This window comes from Rousettus aegyptiacus, unplaced genomic scaffold (genome assembly GCF_014176215.1).
Source record: "Rousettus aegyptiacus isolate mRouAeg1 unplaced genomic scaffold, mRouAeg1.p scaffold_m13_p_2, whole genome shotgun sequence".
Taxonomy (NCBI): Eukaryota; Metazoa; Chordata; class Mammalia; order Chiroptera; family Pteropodidae; genus Rousettus; species Rousettus aegyptiacus.
In genome coordinates this window covers 94859215-94875555 of record NW_023416295.1, presented here as the reverse complement: position 1 = coordinate 94875555, position 16341 = coordinate 94859215, and the positions used below count along the sequence as shown (strand labels likewise).

Below are 16341 nucleotides of genomic sequence, written 5' to 3'. Positions count from 1 at the left end.
TTTAAAAAGTATATTGAGTTGGAAAGTGGAAAAGTTTCTGTGAGACCAAAATTCTCCCATAACCTTTGGGACATGTTTACCTTTCTTCTGCTTTTGCTTTTTAAAAAAATCCTTAGTGAGTTAATTAATTCTCTCCTTTCCCCTTGCTTTTACTCTGCTGTGGCTTTTAACCATACCAGTTTAGGGTAGAATTTTGCTAACACATTGAAATATGTCTGCTGTGTCTACCAGTGGCTCTCCTTTAAAGGCTACTCTAAGTAATTGTAGATTTTCACAACTGATTAAAATTGTAACAAAAGATATTGGTAAGGAGTTAACCTTAAAAGTACAGCTGTTGCTTTGACAGAGCATTTAGCCTAGTTTATAGAAACATTTTTACTCAGATATTATGCATCAGAGATTTCTGAAATATTTGTTAAGAATATATATTTACCTCTTTAATATTTTTTTCCAAATATTTTAAGGGACTAAGTATGTTTTGTTGTATATCGAATAAGAGAAAATAAAACATCTTAATCTTTACCTTCTCATTAAATGCATTATACATGCTTGGCTTTAGATATTTAGGAGTAAAATTGAACACTTGAAAATTATTTTTTAATTATGGAGACTGCTTTGTATTCCAAAACACATCGAAGGTACTAGTTGCCACTTGCAGTAAGATCCTGAATAAAAAATATTTTCTCAATTATAAATGTGATTGTTGAATTCTGACTTTGTCTTGCATTATCTTGTAAAATCCCAAGTCCTTACATTGGGAAGGTACCTGTATGGTGATAGCCATTTTCTTAACCTAACTCCATTTTTATGGCATCATATTTGCAGCATCTATAGATTCTAGATGCTAAAGGTCTTATGATTCATACATATGTGGTAAAGCAATATATAGGAGAATGGAAGGAAAGTGAAGGTCAAGTAGGAATTGGATCTCAGCGTTGGTACTGCTATAGTTAGATCAGCAGTGAATCTCTGGTGATGTCCTTTGACATTATTTTGAAGAGATCAGTTGTAGTCTAATGGCTTGTTAGTACATCTCACTAGACTCTGAAGCATCTCTTGGCTTATGATGATTTTTGGTCTAATAATATTCAGAGACGTATTATTTTAAAAACTAATCCATTTGGAATCTAAGACAGTTTCTCCATTTATTACTAATATTTTGTCTTTGTAATATTTAAGCATAGAAAAACTATAAATTGAATACTGTTAGCTATTTGTTAGTACCCTATTTAAATTGGAATATAGATAGTTCAGACATGGTTCACCCACTGTCACTGTATGTATATTTGATAGAATTTGATAACTTTTCTTTATAGGCGCATGAGGCAACATTGGAAGCCAGAGCCAGTCCAGAGATGAGTGACCGAATACAGCAATTGGAGAGAGAGATTGCCAGGTATAAAGATGAATCTAGCAAGGCCCAGGCAGAAGTTGACCGCCTCTTGGAAATCTTGAAGGAGGTGGAAAATGAGAAGAATGACAAAGATAAGAAGATTGCTGAGTTGGAAAGGTAAGAAAAGGGAAGCTGAACAGGGACGCACTGTGATGAAAAGATTAATGTATGGTTTTAAAACTGTACTTTGGGGGCACGCTTTTCAATATATCTGTCTCTCTGAATTTAGATTCATGGGTGTTTGACGTTTCTTTATTTTCTACTTTTTATTCTAAGTGCAGGGTAAATTCATTGTTGCCATCTTTAAATGGCATCACAATAGGAATAAATTTGGAAGCTATGGACTTCAACATTAATGATTGGAAAGAAAGTCTTAATTGATTAAGGAATTAAAGTTTTCTACTGGCTAATCGAAAGAGTACACATAGTAGCCACTTGCTCTTTAATTGTTTAAGGAGCAAATGGGCCTCAAGTTCAAGGAGTTAATATTTTTCCATTGGTTTAGATCATTTTTTGTTGAGCCGATGCTCCTTTGGGCGATGTATTTTTAAAGTTCACAATTTGTATTGTTGAGAAGCAGGCTGTTACATCAGTGCATAGGCCAAATTTAGAAGAAGGAAGGACCTTTTGAGGACATTTTAGGAGACTTGGATATATTTATGGAGCTCTGGCTTTGAATTCTTCAAAATGAACTATGTTTGAACAGATCGGGCCAGACAGTTCTCTTGGAATTTTTTTTTTGTCTTTTTTTTTTCTCATTAGGGTGTATTATACTAAAGATTAAGCATATGCCTTTTGACCTCTTCTTTTATACCTACCGTATAATTAACTTAAATTCATAAGTGCATAGAAACAGTCTTTCCAGTAGGATTTCATTAATTACTCATATTCTGAATAGTCAGAAACTGACACCGTGACAGAGTGAAGTCACTAATGTATGTTGCTCCTTGGAGCCTGATTCTTAGGAATATTTTTATTATCTTGAAGTTTGGAAAGTATTAAACTAACTTCAGAAGTTGTTTACTAAGTTAAAATTTTTTCAGTTACTGATAAACTTAATATTTTTCCCTCAAAGTTATTTTTCTCCTTTCTTTACCCATAGAACTTTGCTTTATCCACAGTGTACCTCTTAAGTACATTATATATAAAGTGTATGTTCTCTATGGTAAGATTCTGATATTGTTCATTATAATTGTCTTAGCTTTTGTTTCTAGCCCACCTTTTATAAGGTTGTTCTCATGCTGGAATGCCCTTTAGGTAGTAATCCCTTAGCTGATGCAACTGTAGTGCTACACCATAATTTGGGATGTAGAATTGGTTTCTAAAGGGTATTCAGCAACCTTCTAAGTGCAAAAATAAAAGCAGACTGTTATAATCATTGAACTAAAGAAAATTCTTAATAATTTAAAAATTTCCTGGTACTTCTTAGGTAAGGATATCCGGTATTAAAAGGTTTAGATCAAATCATGAAGAATTCTCAGACCTATTTTGTGGTCTTGAGAAAAACAAATAGTCCCTTACATTGCTTTTTATAAAACAATAGTAGTTACTGTCAGAGATGATGTAGTGCCTACCACTATCTTGACTTACTGAAGTTTAAAAAAGAGGATTACATACATCTACCCATACATCTGCAAATATAAAATATATTTCCAAATTAAATTCAAGAAGTACTACTTCTAAATTCATATTCCATACTGTGGTGTGTATCAGTTGGATTTCAACCAGAGAGGTATACCCAGTAGGAGAGATGCATATATACAGCCGATGACATATATATCTGCAGACACACTTATATATTACAAGGGATTATATATATGTATATATATTTATACTTATGCATATATGTATATATATGTATGTATGAGGTTTATTACAAGGAGTCATCTTGCATGATTGTTCAGGGCTGGCTAAGCAAGTCTGAAATCTGTATGGCAAGCTATCAAGAAGAGAAGATCACTAGCAGGATCGACCGTTGGTGGGCATAGGCCAAAACTGTGGTCCACAGGCAGAATTTTTTTTTCCTCTCATGGAGAAACCTTTGCCCTACTTTTAGAACCTTCCAAAGGATTCAGTTTTGCCCACTCCAATTATCTGGGATAATCTCCTTTATTTAAATGGATTAAAGGGTTTAATTATAATCTGCAAAATACCTTCATAGCAACCAACAGGTAGTGTTTAAGTAACTAGGCACAGTAGCCTAGTAAAGTTGACACTTCAAGAAAGTCATCACCTAGTGGTTCTGAATAGTCTTTATAGATCAATTTAGGGGGAAAAAACTAAAACAAATAAAAAATTAGAACTTGACATTGTCCTTATGTAAATAGATCAATTTAAATTCACCTCAGGAACCCTGAATGTAATTGAAAATTTCTCTTCTAAAGTGAGCATATTGGAGTTTTTATTTAGATTCATAATTAATAGGCTTTTCTTTTGCATAATGTTTAACTTATTTAGTAATTTACCAAAATTCTGATAGAATTCTGATAATAGCATTTTTTTTTTGACTCCTGAAAGAATTGTTTGTGATCTACTTTTTTACTCATACTATCCTATTAGTTAAATACTCATGGCATGGCAGTGTACTGCGAGCATTTTTTCCTATGCTGCATATTGTGTAATGCTTCATAATACAGAAGGATTAATGAATCCACAGAGTTTGGTGTTTGCAGCAGAAATCTTAAGTTTACTGTAATATGAAAGTCATTTAGATTAGATTCAACACATCATTTAGGAGCTTTTATGTATAGAGAATGGCAACCAACTTCTGATTTTCATATAATTTAGGTATCAAAGATTGCTTTTGGTTTATGAAGGTTAGGAATTTTCACTGATAAAGAATAATAGAATCTATTATTGTATAACCTAAATAATTATTAGAAAATATGGATCTGCTGTATTTCCCAATTTATGGGAATATAAAGCTGGGATTTTAATTGATGTATATTTCATTTGGGGTACTTCACATTTTAGCAGTGGGGTTAACAGATGAAGGTAAGGACATGCTTTCTTGTAAGCCTTTAACTTTTGAAAGCCCCAAAGTTCTTTTTACTCCTTATTCCTTTTGCCTGGTTACCTTCCCTTTAGATATGCATCTAAAAACATCACTGTTGATAAGATTTATATTTATCAAGCTCTTAAAAATAATATCCAATCTGTGAGTTTAGTTTTTTTCTATAATCTATTCTCTTTCTGCCACAAAACATACCTTTTTTTCATTAACTAATGAATTAATTTTTCTATTTATGGAGGCTCTTATTTGCTGGTGACTGTTCTGGCCTTTGGGGACATAGTATGGAACAAAACAAACAGAATCTTTGCCTTCATGGAGTTTATGATCCATTTGGGAGGAGATGGACAATAGAAACTAAAGATGTGAGTGTCAAGGGGTGATGAATGCCATGGGAAATATAAAGCAGAGTAAGATAGGGAGTGTGAGGGTTTGAGTGGTTGCTGTATTTATGGGCTGGTCAGGAAAAACCTCTGGTTGATAAGGTGATATTTGTTTGAACAGACACTTTCAAGGAGGAGTTCTTTCTTCAGAATCCCTTTAAAAAAAGGCCCTATTTTATTGAGGTACAATTTACATATAATAAAATGCACCTGTTTTAAGCCTTTTGAGATTTGACAAATGTACACACTTGTGCAACTACCACTACAATCAAGATACAGAACATTTCCTTTACCCCGAGTTGTTCTCTTATATCCATTTGCAGCAAATCTCTTCCCTTTCCTAGCCTCAGGGACCACAGATCTGAGAACTACTTTTTAAATTAACTTATACATCACACTTTAGTCCTCACATTTTACTTTAGCTTTTAGTTTTCTACTTCCCTTTTTGTTTGTTTTGTTTGTTTGTTTGTTTTTCATTTGGAGTTGAGAACAAATTTGATTATAACAACAAAGCATTCATTTTCTCTTCTATCCTAATATGACACAAGTTTTATAGTTTCCTACGCCCTCAGCTCCCGGAGTAGGTCCTGATTCGTTTAAGTCAATCAAGGTAAAAGCACCCTCTATTCCAGTGATACATACACAGCGAGCATACAATCCACAGGTAATTTGATGAGAAAATCACAGAGAGGCTTCTGGAGAATGATTTTCTTATAAGAAGTAGTTGTAAAAGGAAAGGTGGCTTCTTTGTTCTGGACATTATCATGTCTGAATGTGGTGATTAGAATGGCCACAGCTCCCTTCTTATCAGCTTGAGATGAAGTCAGCATTCAGTGACAAAGTCAGGAATACCAAAGAAGCAGAGCCAGACCCTAATGGACGGTTTCTGAAACTAGACTTTTTGTTATGTGAGATAGTACATTTTCTCCCAGTTTAAAACATTTTGAAACAGGATCTTCTGTTATTTACATTCAAACTGTTACACCTGTTGAGAGACTTATTTTTTTTCTATAGTAGAAGCAACCATTTTGAAAATGTATAGTCTTATATCTATGGAGATTTCAGTTAGTGTTATTGTTGATCTAAAATTATTCTAACTTACTGTATCATAACCAGTAAAATAGAAGAGTATTGGGAACAGTCATTTCGAGATTAACCTCTTTTTAACTTTGAATATTGCATTCTAGACTGTTTTATATATGCCAAAGAGCCTTGGATTTTTATAAATTCCAAATTTAAGGACTCTAGAAAGATCACAGAACATACAACGTATCTCAGGTGGCATATGGGCAGACCTACCTACATTCTTGTCCTGATCCACCACTTACTGTGTGATTGTGAGAAAGTCATTTTGTTTGTTGTTCATCTCTTTATCTAATATAATGGGGATAATAAATCCTATCACTACCTTTCATTATTCTCACAATGACTTTTAAAAACTCTTTTAAGTACTGAAACATTAGAAAACAAAGTACACATCTAAATGGTCCCGGCATTCAAGAAACTTTCCTTAAAGTAAAATTTAGATCTCGAAGACAGTCCAGATGGCACTGATCATTAGAAGTCTAAATTTTTAGAGAATAATACTAATTTTAGTGAGATTGATTAAATTTTAAAAAGGTAAACTGTTATAAAAAGCAGTAATTAACCAGAGGCTTCATGCTATGTGGGAGTGGTAAGCATGGCTATTCTGTATCTTTTACTGCCGAGAGCAGTATTGGATATGGATTGACATTTATAGAGCCTTATGTTCTTCTTTATTATTGCTTATATGTTGCACCATTTGAGGTAGGTTTTGGTAGGCTGGAAATGAGAAATATTGTTTATAATTGGGAAAAATATTTGTTTTCATATTTGAGAAAATTATATCAAATTCTTCAAAATAAATTAGAGGCCTGTATTGTATAGAATAACCAAAGTTGTCAGTGTTTTTCTGTTTTTGCTCATAGGTAACTTGGATCCAAGAAATAGAGTGGGATGGGTAAAGGAGTAGTCAGTTTTAAGGTGGTTGTTTATAAAACTAAACTGACCAAAGTTGTGAAATCACAATTACCTACATAAATGAAAAGGAGGAGCAGCTAATCTTTTTTTCTTTGCCCGTGTGTTTAAGAAATTTTTACCCTGCCCCAGGAAATGGTCAATTTTAGACAAATTTTTTCCTTTAGAAACTTATGCTAAGGTACAGTGAGTGGTATAATCTAATATGAAAATACATTTGAAAGTTGAAAATCTGAAATTACTAATTGTAGTGCCTGTGCAGAATCTGTGACTCCTTCCCTTTCTTTAATCCTGTGCTTTATGTTTTGTCTATGTCTATGAATAATATTTCTGAATATTGTTCTTATTAATTCTCTCTAACTTTCTCTTTCACATTTTCTTCCTGGATTTGCTGTTGCCTTCAGTCTCACCTCAAGGTCAGTATGATTGTATTAAAACAAGATATATGATAGAGCATTGTATACTAACATTATCTCATACTGTAAAAAGGAACCTAAATGATAGACCTTATTCCTAGAAAGCAGTGGCTAGAAATCTAGTTATGAGTGCATAAAGTGTCAGGGGTTTTAGGTTTATCAGAAAAGTGAACTCAAAGTTTTTGCTTCAAAAGATGGTTGGTGAAAGTAGTCAGAAAGCAAGAATCAGACCGACGAGATTTTGACAGAAAGAAATGAAGATGAAAGCCATCAGGGGAATGTGGAGGGAGGATACTGTTTAAATTTAATTAAAATTTCACTGGAGACATTCTGGCTAATAATATTATATTAGGAGGGTGAAGTGCAGTGTGACTGATGGAGGGAAAGTTGCCACAGTATGGATTCGTCTAAGAACCTTTGAATTATTTCACATAAACAACACACACACACACATCTTTAAGTTTTGGGTTTGTTTTGTGATTCTGCTAAATGGTAGAACTAGTGATAATAAAAAGAGCCACCGCTACTGCTATTTATATGTGTTGGAGGCACTATGGTAGAAGCTTTACATCTTCATTAGTAAGTAAATTAGTAAGAGAAGCTGGCAGAAAGCAATCTGAACCCTGCATTTTAAGAGTTCTTTATTTTGTGTATGAGCCATGGCAGTGTTAATAAAGGTGTGAGATTTGTGTGTTTTACTTAGCAGTTCTTTCCCCAAAATAATTACATCAGATATATTTACTATTTATAAAAACACCTGTCTCTGGTTTTCGCAGCTAGACTTATTCTGATGAAGACTTATGATTAAGGAACATGATTTCTGTAGAGTCAACCAACTAGTAAGTGATGGTGCTTGTATTGGAAGCCAGATTTTCTCATTTCAACCATAGGGCTCTTTATATTATATGTACTCTAGCCTGGGAATTAGAGTGTGAGCTATGGAGCCCCAGATTGCTTGAAATTTCTTAGGTAGATTTCTCAGCTGTGGTTTTCTCATCTGTAAAATTGAGATAATTATCTAATCTAAAGGGTTGTTGGAAACATTGAATAAGTTAATACAAATAGCACTTAGAACAGTGTCTGGCACAAGGTAAGCAATCAATAACTGTAGCTATCATGATTATTCCTTTTTGCCTTTTTCATGGAGTCCTGTTTGATCCAGGATATCATGGCATGACCTCATACATTTTAGATTCTTTAAAATACCATCAGTTCTTATTGATTCATGTTAGTGTTAGGCAAAGTGCAAAGTAGAATCCCAGTGAAAAGTTGTGTATGTGTAGAAAATGATAAAAGAACACATATTTCTTTTGTTATAGGTAGAAAGATGAAGTTGAGTCTTTTTTGGAAAAAGTTTCTCTTTCACATTTCTACTCCTCGATATTTCTTCTCAGTGTTTTAATTGAGGATCTAAACATACTTCTGGAAAAGGCTACTTACGTTTGACTCTTTTAAAAATAAGCAATTTGTGTGGCGTTTAAGTATGTTAAGAAACAAAATAAAATCCTTCTTGCATAATTACTTTTACTAATCTAATTCATGAAGGGGGTTCTGTAGTCAGATCTACACTGTCCTGTTCCCTCTCTCTTAGCAGTTGACCTCTTTTGCTCTACCAAGCAAATAGAGCTACAATGTATCAGCAGTCCCCAAATTTCTGTCTTCACTCATCTTTACTTTCCTTGCCCAGGCTGTATCTTCCTATTCTCTTTATTCCTTCTCTCTTATCAGTTTCAGAACATTGCTCCATAAATTAAATTTTCCTTCACCTTAGTTCTTTTTTTATTTTTTAAATTTATTTAATTTATTTTTCTTAATTTTTTTATGGTGCCATTGGTTAATGATTTCCAGGAAGTTTTATCTGTACACTTTAACAGTAAATATATATATATATATATATATATATTTATATATATATATATATATTTATTTATTTATATTTATATTTACACTGTATGTTCAGCTCCCATAGTTAGATTTCTTTCTTCATTACATATTGGATCCCCTTTACCCCTTCTACTTCCCCTACCCCCTACCGTCTGGTAACTACTAGCTTATAGTCCATGTTCATGAGTCTCTGTTTGTTTGTCCTGTTCATTTGTTGCTTTTAGGTTTATATCCCACATATAAGTGATATGTGATTTTCAACTTTTTCTGTCTGCCTTATTTTGCTTAGAATGATTATCTCGAGATCCATCCATGTTGTCACAAATGGCAATATTTCATCTCTTCTTATGACTGAGTAATATTCCATTGTATATATGTACCACAGCGTCTTTATTCAATCATCATAGGACACTTCAGTTGCTTCCATGTCCTGGCCACTGGGAATAATGCTTCTATAAACATTGGTGCACGAGTATCTTTTTGGATATGGGTTTTTAAGTCTTTGGAGTAAATACCCAGTAGAGGGATTGCTGAATCATATGGTGGATCAATACTTAGCTTTTTGAGGAATCTCCATACTGTTTTCCATAGTGGCTGTACCAATTTGCAGTCCCACCAGCAATGTATGAGGGTTCCTTTTTCTCCGCATCCTCTCCAACATTTGTTATTACTTGTGTTGTTGATTATAGTCATTCCAACAGGTGTGAGATGATATCTCATTGTGGTTTTGATTTGCATTTCCCTAATAGCACATGATGTTGAATATCTTTTTATATATTTGTTGGCCATTTATATATCCTCTAGGGAAAAGTGTCTGTTCAGGTCTTCTGCCCATTTTTTATTAGATTGTTTGATTTTTTGTTGTAATGGAGTCATATGAGTTCTTTCTATATTTTAGGTATTAGACCCTTATGGGAGGCATTGTTTGCAAATATATTTTCCCATTAGGATGGTTGTCTCTTTACCTTACTGACAATTTCTTTTGCTGAGCAGAAGCTTTTTAGTTTGCTGTACTCCCATTGATATATTTTAGCTTTTACTTCCCTTGCCTTTGAGGTCAAATTTACAAAATCCTTGAGTTTAGTTCCTATGTTTTCTTCTGTGCATTTTATTGTTCCATTTTGAGTTAATTTTGGTGTGTGGTGATAGACAACAGTCTAGTTTCATTCTTTTGCAGGTGGCTTTCCAGTTTTCCCAGCATCATTTATTGAAGAGGCTTTCCTTTCTCGCTGTATGTTTTTAGCTTTTTTGTCGTAAATTATTTGCCCAGATAAATATGGGTTTACTTCCGGACTCTCGATTCTGTTCCACTGTCTCGTATATCTTCTTCTGCCAATACCATGTTGTTTTGATTAGTATCACTTTGTAGTATAATTTGAAGTCAACGGAGTGATGCCTCCAGCCTCATTCTTTTTTCTCAGAATGGCTTTGGCAATTCGGGGTCTTTTGTGCTTCCATACAAATCTGATGATTTTTTGTTCTATTTCTTTAAAAAATGCCAATGGGATATTAATGGGGATTGCATTAAATCTGTAATATGGTCATTTTAACTATGTCGATTCTTCCAATCCAAAAGCATGGAATAGCTTTCCATTTTTTGTACCTTCTTCAATTTCTTTTAACAGGGTCTTATAGTTTACATAGGTCCTTCACATGTTTCTTTAGATTTTTTTCAAGGTATTCTTTTTTTTTGCAATTGCAAAAGGAATTATTTTTTCAACTTCTTTTTCTGACACTTCATTATTAGAGTATAGGAACGCTATAGATTTTTGAGCATTGATTTTGTATCCAGAAACTACTGTATTTGCTTATTTCTAGTAGTGTTTTTGTGAGGTCTTTAGGGTTTTCTGTATGGAGAATCATGTCATCCGCAAATAGTGACAGTTTGACTTCTTCATTTCCTATTTGGATGCCCTTTATTTCTTTCTCTTGCCTGATTGTACTCGCTAGGACCTCCAGTGTTACATTGAATAACAGTGGCAATAGTGGACAGCCTTGCCTTGCTCCTGATCTTAGAAGGAAGGTTTTTAGTTTTTCACCACTAAGTATAATGATGGCTGAGGGTTTGTCATATATGGCCTTTATTATGTTAAAGTACTTTTCTTCTATACTGATTTTAAGTGTTTTGATCATAAATGGATGCTATATCTTGTTGAAGGCTTTTTCTGTATCTATTGATAGGATCATATGATTCTAATTTTTTAATTTGTTTATGTTAATCAATCTTGTATGTTGAACCATCCCTGTACCTCTGGGATGAAGCCCACTTAATCGTGATGTTAAATCTTTTTAATTTGTTGCTGTATTCGGTTTGCTAGTATCTTATTTAGGATTTTTGCATGTGTGTTTATGAGAGATATTGGTCTGTAGTTTTCTTTTTTTGTGTTATCCTTACCAGATTTTGGTATCAGAGTAATATTGGTCTCATAAAATAAATTGGGAAGTATTACCTCCTCTTTGATTCTTTGGAAGAATTTGAGGAGACTAGGTATTAAATCTTCTTTGAATGTTTGGTAGAATTCACTGGTAAAGCTGTCTGGTCATGGACTTTCACATTTTGGTAGGTTTTTGATGATTGTTTTAATTTCCATACTGCTGATTTTCTATTTAGATTTCCATTTCTTTTTGATTCAGTGTAGGAAGGTTGTATCTTTCTAAGTACTCATCCATTTCTTCTAGGTTATTAAATTTGGTGTTATATACTTTTTCATAGTATTCGTGTATGATCGTTTTGTTTCTGAGGTGTCTATCGTAATTTCCCCTCTTTCATCCCTGATTTTGTTTGTTTGTGTTCTTTCTCTTTTTTCTTTAGTAAGTCTAGGCAGGGGGTTGTCAATTTTATGAACCTTCTCAAAGAACCAGCTCTTTGTTGTGTTTATTTTTTCTCTTGCTTTTTTTGTTTTCAGTTTCATGTATTTCTGCTCTAATTTTGATTCTATCTTTCCTTCTGCTGACTGTAGGCGTCACTTGTTCTTTCTTTTGTACTTTTTTAAGGTAAAGTGTTAGGTTATTTATTTGTGCTCGTTCTTGTTTTTGGAGATAGGCCTGTAATAATACAAACTTTCCTTTTATGACTGCTTTTGCCATGTCCCAAAAGTTTTGATATGTTGTTCTGTCATTATCATTCATTTCTCTGTATCTCTTTATCCCCCTTTTTATTTCTTTTGTGACCCAGTTATTCTTCAGTAGCATGTTGTTTAATCTCCATGTATTTGTGGTTCTTCCTGCTTTCTTTTTGCAGTGATTTCTGGTTTCAAAGCATTATGATCAGAGAATATGGTTGGTATGATTTCAACCCTCTTATATTTGCTGAGGCTATCTCTGTGTCCCAGTATGTGGTCAATCCTTGAGACTGTTCTATGTGCAGTAGAGAAAAATGTATAAGCAGCTGTTTTGGAATAAAAGGCTCTATAAATGTCAATTACATCCAGTTTGTCTACTGTGTCATTTAAGAATGTTATTTTCCTATTGATTCTCTGTTTGGACCATCTGTCCATATCTGACAGTAGAGTATTTAGGTCCCCTACTACAACAGTGTTTTTGTCTGTTTCTTTCTTCAGTTCTCTTAGTAATTGCTTTACATGTTTTGGGGCTCCCTGATTGGGAACATAGATATTAATAAGTATTATGTCTTCTTGGTGCTTGATTCCTGTTATCATTATGAAGTGTTCCTCAGTATTGTATTTACCTTTTTTATTTTGAAGTCTATTATTTCATCTAATAGTACCGCTACTCTCGCTTTTCTCTGAATGCCATTTGCTTGAAATATCATTTTCCATTCTTTCATTTTAAGTCTATATTTGTCTTTGGAGCGAAGATGTGTCTCCTCGAGGCGGCATCTGGTTGGGTTTTGGTTTTTGATCCATTCTGCAACTCTGCGCCTTTTTATTGGTAAATTCAGTCCATTTACATTTAGGGTAATTATTGAAATATGAGGTCTTATAGCCATTTTATCTTTTGCTTTCTGGTAGCTCAGTGTTTTCATTGCTTCCTTGCCCTTGTGTTTTTGTTTTCTTTATTTTGGTTGGCTTTTGTGGGTTTTCCTTTGGTTCTTCTTTTTTCTGTTATATATTTCAGTTCTGAATCTTTGGGGTGTGGTTACCATTACAAATACGTAAGGTATAGTTATATATATACAGTCGTCCATTTTCTTCTGCGCATGCCTTATCTCCATTCCTCTTTGTGAATTTGGATCTTTGAATCCTCCCCTTTTCAGTCATTGTTGTCTCAGTTTGTCCCTATGTATGCTGAACATTCATTACTATCTTGCAATAGCAATTCTCTTGTTATTATTTAAGCTTATAATGCCCTGTTCTTAGTAAGGGTTGCACTTCTCTGCTTCTGTTTGCCTGATAGTCACCTTACTCATAGTTATGCATTTTTTTTGTTGTCATTTTGTTTTAGGTGAGCTGACCCCTTTTAGCATTTCCCGTAGTGCAGGCCTCAGTGGAGAACTCCCTCAATTTTTGTATGTCTGGAAAGGTCTTTACTTCTCCTTTATATCTAAAGGAGAGCTTAGTTGGATACATTATTCTAGGCTGGTAATTCCTTTCACTTAATAGTTTAAATATTTGATTTTACTCCTTTCTGGCTTGTAACGTTTGTGCTGAGAAGTCCGATGATAATCTAATGGGTTTTTCTTTATAAATTACCATTTTCTTATTCCTGGGTACCCTGAGAATTTTGTCTTTGATGTTGATTTTTGATAACTTTAAAACAATATGTCTTAGAGAAGGCCTTTTTGAGTTGAGATAATTGGATGTTCTGTGTACTCTTTGAATTCTAAGCTCCAGCTCATTCCTTAGAATTGGGAAATTCTCGTCCACTGTTTGTCTGAAAATGCTTTCTAATCCCTGCTCTTTTTCCTCGCTTTTGATAATTCCCATTATTTTTATGTTTCCTCTCCTGATGGTATCAGCTAGTTCTTGAATTTCTTTTCATTATTTTTCATTCTTTGATTTCTCTCTTTTTCCTTCTGATTTATTTCTAGATTTCTGTCTTCGATATCACTAATCCTTTCCTCCATTTGGTCGACTCTATGTCTCAAGCTTGCTATTTTATTTTTCAACTCTTGCACTGTGTTTTTTTATCTCTAGAAGATCTATTCAGTTCTTTTTGAGGGTTTCAATCTACTTGATAAAGCACTTGTTATACTCATCTAGTTGTTTTTTCAATTCTTGAAATTGTTTATATGACTCATTCCAGAACTTACCGTGCTTTTTCAGAAGTACCATCCTGAATTCTCCATCATTTAAGTTGCATATTTCTGTGTTGGTAAGCTTATTTTCTGGAGATTTTTCTCTTTCTTTATGAGCTGCCTTGTCACATTGGTTGTTCGTGGTGTTTAATGGACTATTCTCTGCCTGGGCATTAATGGAAGTATATTCAGCATTTTTCCCAGAAAAAAGATTTATTATATAAAGGTGTCTCTTTAGCCTGTTGCTAAGAAGGCACTTTTCTTTTGGTTTTGAGTGGGTAACATCTAAGCCTCTTGGATCTCTTCTTTATATAAAGCCTTAATGATGCCTTTTTTAAAATTATAGATGTTTCATCACTGTCACTACTCATTCTCAGTCCCTGTCAGTGTTAGCGGCAGTTTTGGTAGCATTTGCTCAGGTTCCATGTGGCTCTTGGAGGGCATGGGGGGAGAGGCCCTCTGGATTAGGGTTGGGGGCTGTGGCTCCACCTCAGTTTTGCAATCATGGCTGGTAAAAATGAACTGTTGTTTTCTGTCATCCGACTTCTCTGCTTTCTGCCTTGATGACTGGGCACTGTCACTGGCAGCGTGGAACTCACAAACTCTCCCGGGCATGGCTGTTCAGGGAATTCACCACCCCTTCTCTCCTCCCTCTGTTCCTACAGAGAGCTCCAGAGGCTGCGAGAGGCAACTTTTTATTTCTCCCAGTCCACCGCCTGACCCCTGGGGTTCTGATCTGTGGTAGCTCTTATGTGCAGATCCCACACTCTGATGTGCTGATGGACAGTTTGGGTGATTTTGTTGAGTTTTAGATTTTCAGCTTATTGTTGTTTCAAGGAGAGAGATCTGGGATGTATTTCACTCCGCCATGATTCTCCACACTCTTCCTTCCCCTTATTCTATTCTCTTCCACTGACTCTCCCAAACATAAAACATATCCAAGTTTCCCCCATCCATAAAAGAAATGTGAATAATCCTTCCCAGTGTCTTTTCCTTGGCTTCAGTTCAGTATGATATCTTACTTTTACCTTTCATTTTTTATTTTCTCCATATTTGTGCATTTTTTGTAAAGAATCTTTTTTATTTTCACTGCCTGCACTTTCACACTTCCCATTTATTTTCCAAACCAATATTTGGATTCTTCTCTCACTGATGTGCTAAAATTACTTCAGTGATATACTAAGTGCCAAATTCATTGACCTTGTTTGTCTTAGGCCTGCTGATCTTTCTGGGGTGTTAGATGTTATTGACTATCTCTCTTTCTTCTTTTGTAGCTTATGTGACATTGTTTTCTGCTACATCTCTTAAAATCTCATAAACATTTTTTAGTCAGTTTTGCTTTTCTTCTTTTACATGTTTCGTAACTTTTGGTGTTTCTCATGTTCTCTTAAAAAATTCCTTGCATCTATGTTATTGGTCTCCTGCCTTGTTGCCACCCAAGGCTCAGTTTTATTTTATTTTATTTATTCAAATTTGTATGGAACTTTTATTTCAAAATAAACTATGTTCATTGCAGAAGAAATCTTACAATATTTGCAATAAAAATTTCACTGTATTTTTCTATATTCTACTCTAAATATTTTCTCTACATGATATAGTAAAATAGTATGTTTACCACTTAAGTAATTCCAAGTCTGAACTTATTTGGAGTTAAGTAATTTTAAATCTGAAAAGAATTCAGCTTTAGCAGAAAAATATCATGAAGGTTTTTTCTTGTGTTTGGAAAATTTTCATCCCTAACTTTTAGGCTTCAAATGGACTCACATTTTTACTGGGAAGTTTTACACTTTGTTTCATATTTTGTCTTTAGCATGACAGCTTGTGATTTAAGTGTCTCTAAGCAGAACTTCTAAAATTGTTTTGAAAAGGCTCAAGAAGAATTTGCCTGTGGAAGTCATTAGAGTATACATAATTCTTGAGTTGCAAATTATGTTAATTATAATATTGTTAGCTGGTTCATTTTAGTCGTTTTTACTCTAGTAGTAAAAGCCATTAAACAATACCTATTTCTAAATAAGTTTATTTTTCAAGGAATACAAAATAAAACAGGTTTCTTTTTC

The 16341-nt window shown here is 34.0% G+C and overlaps 1 protein-coding gene across 15 annotated transcripts in view; it reads left to right on the top strand.

The window, feature by feature from the left end:
- Positions 1-16341, top strand: part of ERC1 (ELKS/RAB6-interacting/CAST family member 1) — a 467374-nt gene that overhangs the window by 177663 nt on the left and 273370 nt on the right. For 11 of the 15 annotated variants that reach the window (XR_004955596.1, XR_004955594.1, XR_004955595.1 and 8 more), the window contains 2 exons: positions 1317-1510; positions 7189-7200. Coding sequence is in view for 12 of the 15 variants with exons in the window: in XM_036236314.1 (XP_036092207.1) it covers positions 1317-1510; positions 7189-7200 (206 nt within the window). In the remaining 3 variants the exon portion in view is untranslated. The remainder of the gene's footprint in view (positions 1-1316; positions 1511-7188; positions 7201-16341) is intronic. The other 4 variants (XM_036236315.1, XM_036236312.1, XM_036236310.1 and 1 more) reach the window with 1 other exon arrangement.